The following is a 12,831-nucleotide window of genomic DNA, read 5'->3' as shown; positions in this document are numbered from 1 at the left end:
TCTAACACTCACTAATTAAAACATTATATCTTGTTTATTTATTGTATAAACTTGTACAGCGTGTTAATTAGCAAGTTTAGATGTGCTGGGAGGCATAACAGATGGATATGAGGTATTGATCCTCTTATCTAACTAATTCTGGTTATAAAGTAAACAAACATTAACTGAACTGTCAAGGTTTTTGCAGATATCTGCATGCTTTGTAGCTCAGTAGTTAGTATTGCTATGAAGTGTTATCTTTGATGCTACTAAATGCCAAAGATGGATTTTTTTTTTTTCAAACGCAGGTTTTATCTGATGAAATATGATCAAGGTATCATTATATTTGCAGCCAAAACTATTCTGCTATTACAAAATAGTTGCATACTGTATGAAAATAATTCTCTGCAAACGGTTGCAGAGTGTCAGTTTTATGGCTCTGGCTTCCAGCCCAAGATCATTTATAGCTTCAACCAAAACAAACTATACAGTAGGATTTAAATGTTCATTAGCCACTAATGTTGACTGATTGCAAAGCTATCAAAGAAATATTACTTATGAGTATTCAGATGTGGTAAATGATCAAGTAACAGTCTCAACTTGCCTCTCATAGTGTGCTGTGTATATCTCTGTATGGCTCTCTGCTTATCTACTCTCCTTAAAGACCAAAGGTAAGACTGAGGAGCGTGATCTCCTCACATAACATCTCAAATTGTTTTTTATCAAAACAGCCTCTATTCACTTATGGTATTTGTGGTAGTTATACATCGCACAGTGACAAGATTTAGCATGCCTGGGTGATCATCTTAGCCGTCAGTAGTATGACGAGATATACCAGAACTACACTACTATCGACTCTGTCGCTAATGTCAGCCCTTCTAATTGGCCTTTGGGTATTGATGTCAGTAAATACAGGCAAAATGGATTAGTTTGAAACAGACAAAGCCATGAATGCCAATTTTCCATCCAACAGTGTCTGCCAAACACCCACACTTTCCCTCAATAGTGTATGCAAAAAAGAACATGTATGTTTTCATACACAGGAAGAGAAATCGCCTGGCTGGCAAGATGACATACAAAGAGCCCTACTTCACACACAAAGATTTCTCTCTGATCTGGCAATTATAGATCACCCCACCTCGCTCCCCCCCCCCACCATCCTCTCTTTCTCCCAGTCTTCCTGATCTTCTGATTGCAGATCGAGGGAGACAGGCACTACAAGAACCCTTCAATCTGGCTCTTAACTGAGAAAAAGCTGAAAATGTATTCAGTTCCCTCTGTACTCAGTTATGACTCACGAACAATGTAGGATGGTTGGGAAATTATATTGACAACAGAGCAGACTCATATAGAGATAGATTTAAAAGATGCAAATTAGGCCTAGATTGAAAAATAATGAGGAAAGTCCTGCTGGATGTGTAGTAGTATAAACCAAGACTCAGTGTATTAATAATGACTGCAGTTCTGCATCGTGTAACAACATTGTATTACTGCTGCGTTGCAGTGATGCAGAGGAGAGGGACAGTCTTGTTCCTGCAAAATGATCTCTTGTACACAACCACTTAATCAACTCGACAAATCAATAGCATGCACTAATACCTTTGCCCTGTTTGTTATTTCTGTTTGTTCATTACTTCATTACTAAGTCACACTAAGGAGAAACGGTTCAAATCTCACAGTGCTTCATCAACACCCTTTTCAAATGTGTGAAGGACAGAGTTCCCTGAAGCTGAAAACAAAGAGAGAATGCTAATGCTCGGTAGGTAAGCCGATCAAGAAATGTTCATAGTTTTTCTCAGAGGGTAATTCTTGTTATAGTTATATGCAAATCATATTCGGGGGTCGTTGCTGCATGAACATTGGAAAATATTTCCTCATAGCGCACTAAATTGTGATCAAAGTTAAATCAGTGACATTTAAAGCAGTATTTGGTCATTTGACATGAAATCAGTTGCATAATTATGTTAAATGGTGCTAATTACAAGCTTATATAACCAGCTAGTATTTTACTAATGACTGTGAAGGAACCACTGAAATAAACATCTATATTTCATGTTAGTTGTACATCTACTTATTACACAAATAGCTACCTTTGCATGACAACAAAACTGATAATAATATTATTTCAATAATGTTATGTGTGGTTGTATATCCCATTATCTGATATTGTTGATGACAATACATACGGCTCGTTTGTCCGTTTACTGTAAAGTGGTGAAATGTGTCAGAACAATAATAACCATGGACTCATGCACTCTTTTTGTATCATTGTCATCTGGAGAACAGAAGTTTCACCAGGGCCCAATTATTTCAAAGATGCAGAGTATTGACATTTATTAAGCGGCGGAATGTAAAACAGTACTCTCCCGTTATCGACTGAAGATAACTGTGTGGTGCGATGTTGCATGTGCTCAATGGGAAACAGAACAGAAAATAAACATACAGTATAGGATTAATGGCTCTTCACAGAGACAGAAGTAGAAGAAGAAGAAGAACAATTACTGGATGCCCGTCGGCAGCTCAGATGCAAATAAGAGTGGGCTGGTGCTTCAGCTGTCAGATACTACACCACGGAGGAAGATCAGACTCCTGTAGTTAATGTAAACTGCAAAGGATGGAATCTTAACAAGAGTCCTAAAAATCAATGTTTCAATCATTGTAAGACAAATTTAAGATGTTCTGAAATCAAATGACATTAACTGTTCTTTGAAAAAATGTTCTGAGAAGTAAAGCTGGAAGTGTAATTTTGTAACTTGTCGACATTGTTACAATTGCTTCAACATTGCTGAAGCAAAATAACTGCCGGTGATGATGATGACATTTTGTTTCACAGTCTGAAAAGCTATGTCAGTTTTATGCGATTGGTGGAAGCAACATAACATTTTCAATCAAGGAAACATCCCAGATTTTCAGCAACAGAGAAGCCAAAATGCTGTGCCACTTCTGAAGGAAAATGTGTCAAACAGAGACGAATACGTGAGGTGTTAAAGTGTCTGATCAATTTTCAGTTAGGCTGTAGACTTTGTCTGCAGCTTTTGTCCTCGTCTTACGATTTATTTTACTGACTGAATAAAGCTGTAAGAGGCTGCTGAGAAAACATCAATATTTTACCTACATCTCCCTTCACGTTGTGTTAAATGTAATCACTGTAATATACAGTATATGACTGTGTGTTTTCTTTCCTCTTTCGCTCACACACAGATGCACACACACAGTACAAGGGCACAAACACACACACACAAAGCAGGAGCTGGTGAGAGAAGATGTTCCCTCCTCACGCTGAGTGACTATGAACTTCGCCAGAGCTGTTTTAGGCACGCATAAAAAATTCAGGACTCTCTTAGCAACATTCGCCCTACATACAGCGCACACACATGCTCACACATGCATCACGGCATTATTCATGGTGCACACATGTGAGCAGGAATGAAAAAAAAAAACACACACATACAGTACAATCTGCTACACTTGATGATATAAGCCTGACATGGTTAACGTTAGAGCAACATCACAGAGGCTGTCACACAGTATATAATGAGCTAGACCCTCAGACAGGCTGTGCATATTAACTTCGTTCCATTGAACATTATATTGGCTTTTATTGATAAACCAAATGAGCTCTGACATTTCACTTGTTAGCATCTTCCTCCGATTCATATAGGGAATGATTGCATTTTCGGGGTCATCACTGAGTGCTGTCAATAAATCAGTTTATCACAAAGCCAGCTGTGTGTGTCCATACATGTGTCTGTTTAAATGCAGTGTGTCTACCTGTCTATTTACATTTTCAATACATCCATACATCCTCTGAAGCAGGGTGCCTGTGTTCACGCATCCTTGAGGAAAACAGACGCCGCTTAACGCATCTCCACAGAAAGCAGGTCAACACCTCAGCTTACCCATCCATTTTCATTAGATGTTAATGACAGGAGTGGAGGGGTGGACGGGCCACAGAGAAAGAAAGATTGAGAGAGTGAAAGGATATAGTTATGCTCCCAGTGGAAAGACTATCAAACCACTTTCTGCTGTCCTCAACCATAAAAGTCCCTCTGCTCATGTTACATAATCCCTCTGCTACTATACACTACTAACACATTGTCAGCTATCAAGTAGACGTGGCCAGTTGCTTAACATCAACATTAGCGTTTCCCACTGTGTATTTATGATATTGATGTACAAGAGGTCTGAGTAGCAAAACTGTACAGAAAAGCACATTCCTCACTTGAGAATTCGCCTCATCTCAGTGTGGCTCAGTCAGTGTGGGTTGCAACACCTCTGCCAAGTCATCTCCATCTGAAAAGCTTTGGGGCACCTGTTCATCCTGGCGGTACACACACGTCTGCAGACAGTGCTCTTCAAATTGCAGTTTAAAGTTAAACCTACTCCAGAAACCTGATTTCATCCTCACTGCCTACACCATGTTCTCTCATTCTGCGGTGTATCTAGGTCAGCCAGTGTACAGAGCCAAGCTGTGGCCATGTGTGGTCAAGTAGTGAGAAGTAAAGCACCGGATGACTAAGATATTAATCTGACCAAACAGTGGAGAACAAACAGCTCCTTAATTCTGAAATCTGTCTTGTCTCTTAATTTTGAAGAAATAAGACAAACGGCATTTAAGTTGCTGGAGATAAACACACAGGCTAAGGATGTTTTGCTTCTTTGCATACTTGGTCTTACAGAATCTTCATGACATGGTGGAAAAAGCAGCACTTATGGATCGATGGCACGAGAAAGGAAGAGACGTCACATGTAATTGAATAGTTGGAAAGACCTCAAGTCAATATTTGATGCTCTTGCACAGGATGCAACTACTTTTGATGTCTTAGCACATTGTGATACTGTTAAATGAAATTTAATAAGAGACACGATTTCCTACACTGTCTCCACAAATAAAATTTACAAGCAACGACAAAACCAGTCACATTAATCTATCTCCATTATACTTTATGAACAATCTGCTTACTAAGATCTTGAAAATGATGTCTTAGAAAATAGAAAGCACTCCTTTCTGCTACAAGTATAGCGACACTTCCAGCAAATCCTGTCCCACACTGGCAGTATTATTGCCTAACACGCTGTGAGTGCTATAAAATACCGTCGATCTATGATATCATGCTAAGCGCATCCTTGTCCTGGTGTGCAGAAGCTGTCGCAGATGGAATGGGAGTCGTCGCTGAAGGGTGAAGAGAATGAAATGAAGAAATTCGCTCAACGCTTGAGTCATCCACAAGTAAGCTGCAAAAAATGATCACTTCATTGGTGCATCTGAGAGTGAAGTAAAACATTACATTGCCCATCAGGCAGTGTTGTGTTCGCATACATGCAGCTGTTGTTGCTCTCGTGTGATGCTGCATGTGTTTAATGCATTTGTAGGCACCTTGAATAAGTTGTCACTGAAAGTTAAAGTGAATTAGGCATTGCAATTTTATGTGCAAGCATATACCGCATGGATTATACTAAAGCAGAGCAGAAACAATCTTTAATTGCTGGTTTTGTGGAGGGAGAAGACATAAGGGGCGGTGCACATATCCTTGTATATCTATATTACACACTACAGCTGTTAAAGTTTCTATAAGAAGCTATAATTGGACCACAAGTCTCAGAGTAAACAAATGCTATCTTCCCTGCAGTTTACTATTTCAATAATCTGCTTGATGTTTGGAGCAGCGCTGAATTAAGGTGTCTCGGCAGCGGCCCATTTCACTTCCCTCCCTCTCTCAATTGCCTAATGTAGTAACAGATTTAACAGTGAAGGAATACACCATTAACAGTGTAATGAACAATGGTTTAAAAGCCTATGGCTTCCTTTTGGTTCCATTAATGTCAGTCGGTTAAAAATCCATCCTGCAACATGTTAGCAATAACTGCTGATGGTTTAACAAACGCAAACTGCGTGCATGTCTGTCATGAGTGTCTCACTGCGTGTTTGAATAAGTATGTAAGCATGCTCTGAATCTTCTTGCATGTTATCCACGTTGTGTGAGAAAAAAATTGCATGTCCTCTCCATCATGGTCCCATCAGGCTGATGTAGCAATACAACCCTAAATCAACCATGGCACAAGAACACTGTCTTGCCATTAGTATTAGCAATTTCCATTGCACAGCTCATCGTCAAGTAAATTGATGTAAGAGAGAGTTACACACACTCACAAACACACACACACACACACACACACACACACACACACACACACACACTTGCAGACTAAAAATAGCAGCTGCCTTACCTTTCTGTACACTATCATGTTGGGGGACTCATCCGCTACCCCGTTGGTTCCCTGCCCACCGCTGTTGGTCTGTGCCATGATCCAGTAAGTGAGTCTGCCACAAGAAATGTCAGGTGTTCCTATTGTGGACAGAATAGATATTTTGGTCCGTCAGAAGAACAATGGAGCCTGAACGTGACTTGCCCTTACCTTGCCAAGAAAAGAACAATTTACATAACTTGTGGCCTCGATCACGTTTCGTTTTGACATTTCCACATGGAACAGATGTGCAGATCTCCTACTCTTGCTACATGTGTTCGCATTTCACAAGGTCTTGACAAGGACATTTTTTAATTTAAAAATACATTTTTTTTAAAAAGCCAGTTGATTTTGCACAAGGTATGTCTACTGGTACAATGTGAATTCCCGGTGAATGGTGCAAAAGTTCAACTTGAAAAACAACGATTGGCACCATTTAGGACTCCTGGCACTCTTTTCTCGGATGGATTTATTGTGCACAAAAAAAAAATGTGATAACATTTTACTGTTTGTCGACATCACAGGTTTTCAGCAGCTTTCTTATACGGTACCTACTATGCATCCTCAGACTGCAAATGGCAATATAAGGTGAGGTGAAGACCCGGACCCTGACAACGGTAAATGCAGTAAAACAACACACACAGTCCCCGGAGGAGGTAGGCTACTCTACAATGCAGCTTAGATACATCCAATAGGGTAGAGCAGCCATAGTCAGAACCGTGCTAGACTGTGCAAATGTAACGGATATGCACGGCTTCATCAGTCTTTCTTCCCCTTTTACGACACCCACACGACATCTTTGGGAGGTTTAGTCTGCAACAGTAAATAGCCTATAGCATGCAAAAAGCGAAGTCATGTAACCTGCACGATGGCTCTACTATACTGTGTTTTTTCCCCTTTCAGTACCTTGGACAGCTACGGCGAAAAAAACCCGCCTGCGCCCGTTATCATCCCTCTCCTCAATCACGAATACGCTCGTAAATGCACAGACAAACACAGCGACATCGGTCACCGGAGGAGAAGCGACGAGGAGAGGAGAGGAGAGAGGAGTGGGCTTACCTGAAAAAACGCGCAGCCCGCTGTAGGACTCCCGAATCCTTGCAGAGGTGGAAGCCTGGTCCTTCGCGTTCAGTGTGTCAACTGGCAGACACAGGAATGCGAGGATTATTCATTGGCAGCGTGAAGAGGCAGACATTCGGTGGACACTTGGTGTGGGTACAGCTCTCTGTCTCTATCTCTCCTCTCCTCTTCTTCCAAACGATGCTCAGAAAGCACGGGCGCGCTACCCTCGGAGCGCCGTGAACGCGCATCGATCCATGACCAATCCTGTGTGAAGAATAAATTACAACCCGTTTTGGATACATACAGCTATTTCTTTCTTTTTCTTTCTCCCAGCTCAAATTGCACTGCTGTATGCACCACCACTGAGATGTTAGGTAGAGAGAGAATAGACTTGCAGCGTATTAATATTTTAACAATCTTTATCAGAGGTCAAAAAGGGACATTTTCCTTATTTTCTGAACCAGGAGCCTAAATCAGACAGTGTTTTTGTTGCAATTGAACGTAATGATAGTATATGCAATAGATGTCTCAGTCAGTCATCTATTCTTTCTTATTCAGTAAGTGAAAGTTCTCATAATTGTTTTTAAGCAGCACTGATTTGATTTGGTGCTATTTATAGATATAAAAGACAATCCAAGGGATAACATGTAAAGTGAAACACTTTCCAACATAGTCATAGAAAAACAGAAACAGACAATCACAAATAACACATAGAATCTCAATAAGCGACAAAAAACAGACATCCTGCAAATAAAAACAAAAGAAATGCAAACCTTAAACCCGTCTTCCTATTCTTTACAATCTATATGTCTTAAAAGCATCTACAGAATCAATAAAAGCACTAATATAGAGGCAGATCACAAGTAAAGAATATAACACAAGTCTGAAGAACTTGAACTTTGTATTTTAATTTTATGCTGCTTTATATCACCACTACAAAAACTTATCATGAATAAATAAAATACAATGCAGTTATGCAGTAAATCAAACCACCCAACAGTATTAAACAGGTAGAGTTGGCTTCACAGCAGCCTGTTACAACATTAAAGTGCTGCTTACATGAAAATGCATGAGTAGGCTCTTATCCAATTATACAGAACAGGCTAATGTAGCACTGACATAGGTCATTTCTCCTGCATAGTGATGCTTTAAGTTAATACTTTAAGTTTGATGATAATACTTAGCAAGCTTTCAGTAGCTTTTTTTTATTATTATTTACACAGTGGTAGTTTGAAAATCAATACAAATATGATCTGAATGCTTCCTCCACTATTGTTCTTAAGACAGAAGTCGTGTATCATATAAGGTGATGTCCATTCCCAGAACTTCCCCGGGTCAACACTTTAGATGGTGTATCAATGAACTCAACCTTGGTGTGCCGAGAGAGTCAATGTGCTTTAAGGTGCTAACTCTTGCAGACAGAATAGTAACATCTTGGAGGAACTATTAATATATGAGCATCTGGTTGAAAACTGCATGTCACCTACACTATAGTTTGCGTGAGATCACTCTCATTAGAGACTTCATTTTAAATGACTTTGCTGATTACATGTGCCTGATCAGTTAATTGAGGCTTTGTGTTTTGTCATGAGGTTTTTGCTGCATCTTAACAAGGTTTCCTGTTTTAATTAAAATAATCAGAAAACAACAATTAATAAACACGGGGGAACAGGCGGTGTGCCTAATATTATAATGAAGATGAAAAATAATGAGACATAAGAAATTGCTTGCAGAACTAGTCAAAAGGTTTTTCTTCTGAGCTGTGTTACTAAGATATCATCCTATAATAATGTTTTGATTTGTTTTTTAACAGTACCGTAGCAGAATTTCAAACCCAAAGAAACCAGATTAGCATTTATGTCATTAAAATAAGTAGTGGTGGGTATGCAGAGGAGCTGAAAATGAATTCTTTGCCTGCTTCAGGGGTTCCACTCAAATTCAGCGCTTGTGTTTTACACCAATTTCCACAAAACTCTATCAGACACTGACTGCAGATATAAGAGAATATTATGCATTAGCTGTGATTCAATGCATCCAGTGTTGCAGAAATAAATAGACAAATACATAAATAGAAAACCTCTTAATTTGCTGCAATCTGTGGCTTTGACGTATGCAGCAGTTCAGGCGTGAAATGTCATGTCATCTGTCATGATGACAGGTATGCCAGTTCTCCCTATATACTGTATGAGTACATTTATCTATCTTCTGTCTTCCCTTACCCTTTGCTCTCTGTAACATGAACTTAGTCCAACAGAATTACAACAATGTATAACTATTATGTGCAATAAAATGTATAATAGGTTACTAAGCCAAACAACAACAGCTGTTACAGTCTTGGAGGATGCTAACTCAGCAGATGTCCATATTTCATCCTTTCTTTGCATTATTTTCCTCATCATTTATCATCATCACCTGTTTGTGTGGCATAGCTTTTTTTAAACTGGATGTGTGGTAAATGGGTCACCACTGCCGTAGATAGTTTTCCAAAGTCACTTAATGTTGCCTGCAACCTAGATCTTTCCATACTAAACACATCCATCCCAAACTGTGTGAAAAAGGTTCCTTTTATTCAGTTCAACAGCATCATAAAAGTGAAGTTTTTTGGCATCCTGCAGATTATTCTAAACTCACATTGTGGATATCACTGGACGACGAGACTAAAGTCAGAGTGAGAAATGTTGGTGTTACAATGGAATTAGATTTACGCTTCAACAGCCACATCAACGCATTAATTGCGTCAGCCTTTCATCATCTACAAATAGCAAATATTAGATGTTTTCCAGGAAATCGTCCATGCATTCATCTCAGCATGGTGGACTTTAACAACGCTTGTTTGCTTTTTCCAGCAGACCACTAGATCCCAGCAGACCAATTCAGGATGCTGCTGCAAGATGCATTCATACGTTGTTCTGCAGGCAGTTATAGAACAGATTTTAAAATTCTGCTATTAGTTTATAAATCACTTAATAGCTTAGGGCTAAAATACATCTCTGATATGCTTGATGAATAAAAACCTAGTGGCCCCTTTAGATCTTTAGGAAGCAGTCAGCTAGAAGTGCCTCGAGTCAAAACCAAACACTGTGTTGGATTAAGTTAATATGCTGCATACAGAATGAATCAGCTTCCTAAATGCAAGTCAGCTTTAGCCACTTTCAAATCTAAATTAAAGACTTTTTTATAATTGTGTGCTTTTGGTTGATTATATTCTCTGCTGAAATTTTATTTCCCTTATTAAATCTTTATTACTGTTCTGTACTATTATTATCTACTACCTTTATTTCTTTTTTAGCAAAATTGTCTGTGTGCTCGTGATTTAATTTCACACATTTAGAATCAAGTTTCATGTTTTCAAATGTTGTTTTTGCTTAATTTCATGCTAATGACGACATGATCCATCCATCTTCCCTCACCTCAACCCCTCATAATGTTCCCCAGTGCAGGAGGACAGTTACAACCATTTTTCATTGTCAAGAACCCTTTCCCCAAAGCAACATTAGATCAAGTTATTCAATACTTTTACTGTGTGGCTTTAATCACCAGAGTGCCAGACATTAGTCATAACAGTGATGTTAGGGCAACTCATTCAACAGAATGCCACTGTCTCTAATGCTTTAAATGCAATGAACACTGGACTAAGTCCATATTCAACCAATTTAGGAAAGGGTTATAGGCTATAGATCACACACTTCAGTTACATATTTCCTCATTTTAATAATAAAAACATAACAGCTTTAGCAAAGTCATCTTTAAAGGTCCAGTGTGTAGGATTTAGTTGCACCTAGCAGTGGAGTCGCAGATTGCAACCAAATGAATACTCTCCCACGTCTCACCCCCTCCTTCCAAGTATGTTAGAAAAACTCTGGCTGCCAAAATAATATAAATTCATAAAGGCCATATATAGATCAGTTGTAGTTTTTCTGTTCTGATATTGTATATATATTTATATTGTTTAAATATTAATACTTGTTTTTTTAACTTCCTATATTTTTATATTTTTTTACTTAATGTTTATTCTGCGCCAACTATACCAAGTCAAATTCCTTGTAAGTGCAAACCTACTTGGCAATAAACTTGATTCTGATTCCGATTGGCCCCCGGGCCGTACTTTGGACATCTCTGCTATTAGTCATAATTGTCTTTTTGTGGTCCATTTGGTTTAAAGTTTTGTTCTAAAATGTATTATATTAAAATCAAGTGCTTATTGAAATATTAACAGTGGGTTAGTGGTTTAAACGTCAGTAACTGTGCCCACACTCCAAAAAGTTTTGGGGCCAAAATGCATTTCAATCACATAGAAAATTTCCATCCATTTGAATGACATAGGTTTAATATGAATTAACTAATAAACTTAATGTGAAGCAAGTAATAAGATTTATGTAATAGTACAAATAAACTCAATGTGATTCCACTATACAGTGGTGTAGTAGTAGCCAGGTTTATGCATTTAATGTTAATAAAGCCAATTTGTTTGCCCGAACCAAACAGTGAAAATTAATGCAGTCATTTTGAGTTTATTAGTACTATTACATAAATCTTATAACTTGCTTCACATTAAGTTTGTTAGTGAATTTATAGGTTCTATCGTCCAGCAGGTTCTCGTGGATCGTGGCTGCTGCTGTGGTCCTGCACGACGTCCACTACACATATTATTACTGTCATTATTGCTACCATACCTCCATTACAGTTTATAGTTAGTTTATGATTACTTGACTAGTTGAACTACTTGAACTTGACTATCTCAAGTTCCACTGCTACTGTAATCATTTTATCATTCATTGTAATTCATTGTCATTTTATCATTCATTGCAATTGTACACTATGTTTGTATCGATTTGCACACGTGACATCTATTGCACATCTGTCCATCCTAGGAGAGGGATCTCTCCTCTGTGGCTCTTCCTGAGGTTTTTTCCACCTTTTTTCCCTGTTAAAGGGTTTTTGTGGCAAGTTTTTCGTCGCTTGAACCAAGGGTCTAAGGACAGAGGGTGGCACTCCCTGTACAGATTGTAAAGCCCTCTGAGGCAAATGTACTTTGTGACTTTGGGCTATACAAATAAAATCTGATTTGATTTAATTTGATTTATATTAGGACCATGTAATTCAAATGGAGGACATTTTTAAAAAAACAACTTAAGACATACCTCTTTAGCCTTTAGCTTTTACCTAAGGTGCCTGGCCATTCACTGCTGAGTTTTTAAGGTCCTGATCAATCCCTGTTACTTATCTCTACTGAAACTATTCCTAAATTGTGCTTTTTACCCTATAGGTCTTAATTTTTCTTTTTATTTGTTTCGTTGTTGTAGTTTTATGCTTTTTGCTCTTCTTTTAATCTCTAGTTTTTCATGCAACTGCTCTTTTAACTTAAGAACTGTTGTCTATTCCTGTTTTTACTCTGCTCTGTGAAGCACTTTGGGCTACAGTTCTGTATGAAAGGCGCTATATAAATAAATAAAGTTCAAGTTGAAATGCATAAGTGTTAATAAATATTTGTTGTTTTTTTTCGGTGCACTGTCCCTTTAAGAATCTCGACCAAAACAACTGCCA

General features: G+C 38.4%; 1 protein-coding gene across 3 annotated transcripts in view; it reads right to left on the bottom strand.

Annotated features, from left to right (window-relative positions):
- rgs7a (regulator of G protein signaling 7a) overlaps positions 1 to 7,524 on the bottom strand; it is a 47,651-nt gene extending 40,127 nt beyond the window's left edge. For 2 of the 3 annotated variants that reach the window (XM_010731579.3, XM_010731580.3), the window contains exons 1-2: positions 7,285 to 7,524; positions 6,208 to 6,326 (exon numbers count right to left, since the gene is read on the bottom strand). In XM_010731579.3, coding sequence (XP_010729881.1) covers positions 6,208 to 6,285 — 78 coding nt within the window. In that variant the 5' untranslated portion in view covers positions 6,286 to 6,326; positions 7,285 to 7,524. Of the gene's footprint in view, positions 1 to 6,207; positions 6,327 to 7,131; positions 7,251 to 7,284 lie in introns of those variants that run through there. The other variant, XM_019269323.2, reaches the window with a different exon arrangement.
- Between the last annotated feature and the right edge of the window lie 5,307 nt (positions 7,525 to 12,831).

The sequence above is a fragment of the Larimichthys crocea genome, chromosome III (assembly GCF_000972845.2).
Source record: "Larimichthys crocea isolate SSNF chromosome III, L_crocea_2.0, whole genome shotgun sequence".
Classification (NCBI taxonomy): domain Eukaryota; kingdom Metazoa; phylum Chordata; class Actinopteri; family Sciaenidae; genus Larimichthys; species Larimichthys crocea.
This window is presented reverse-complemented; position numbering and strand designations above follow the sequence as displayed.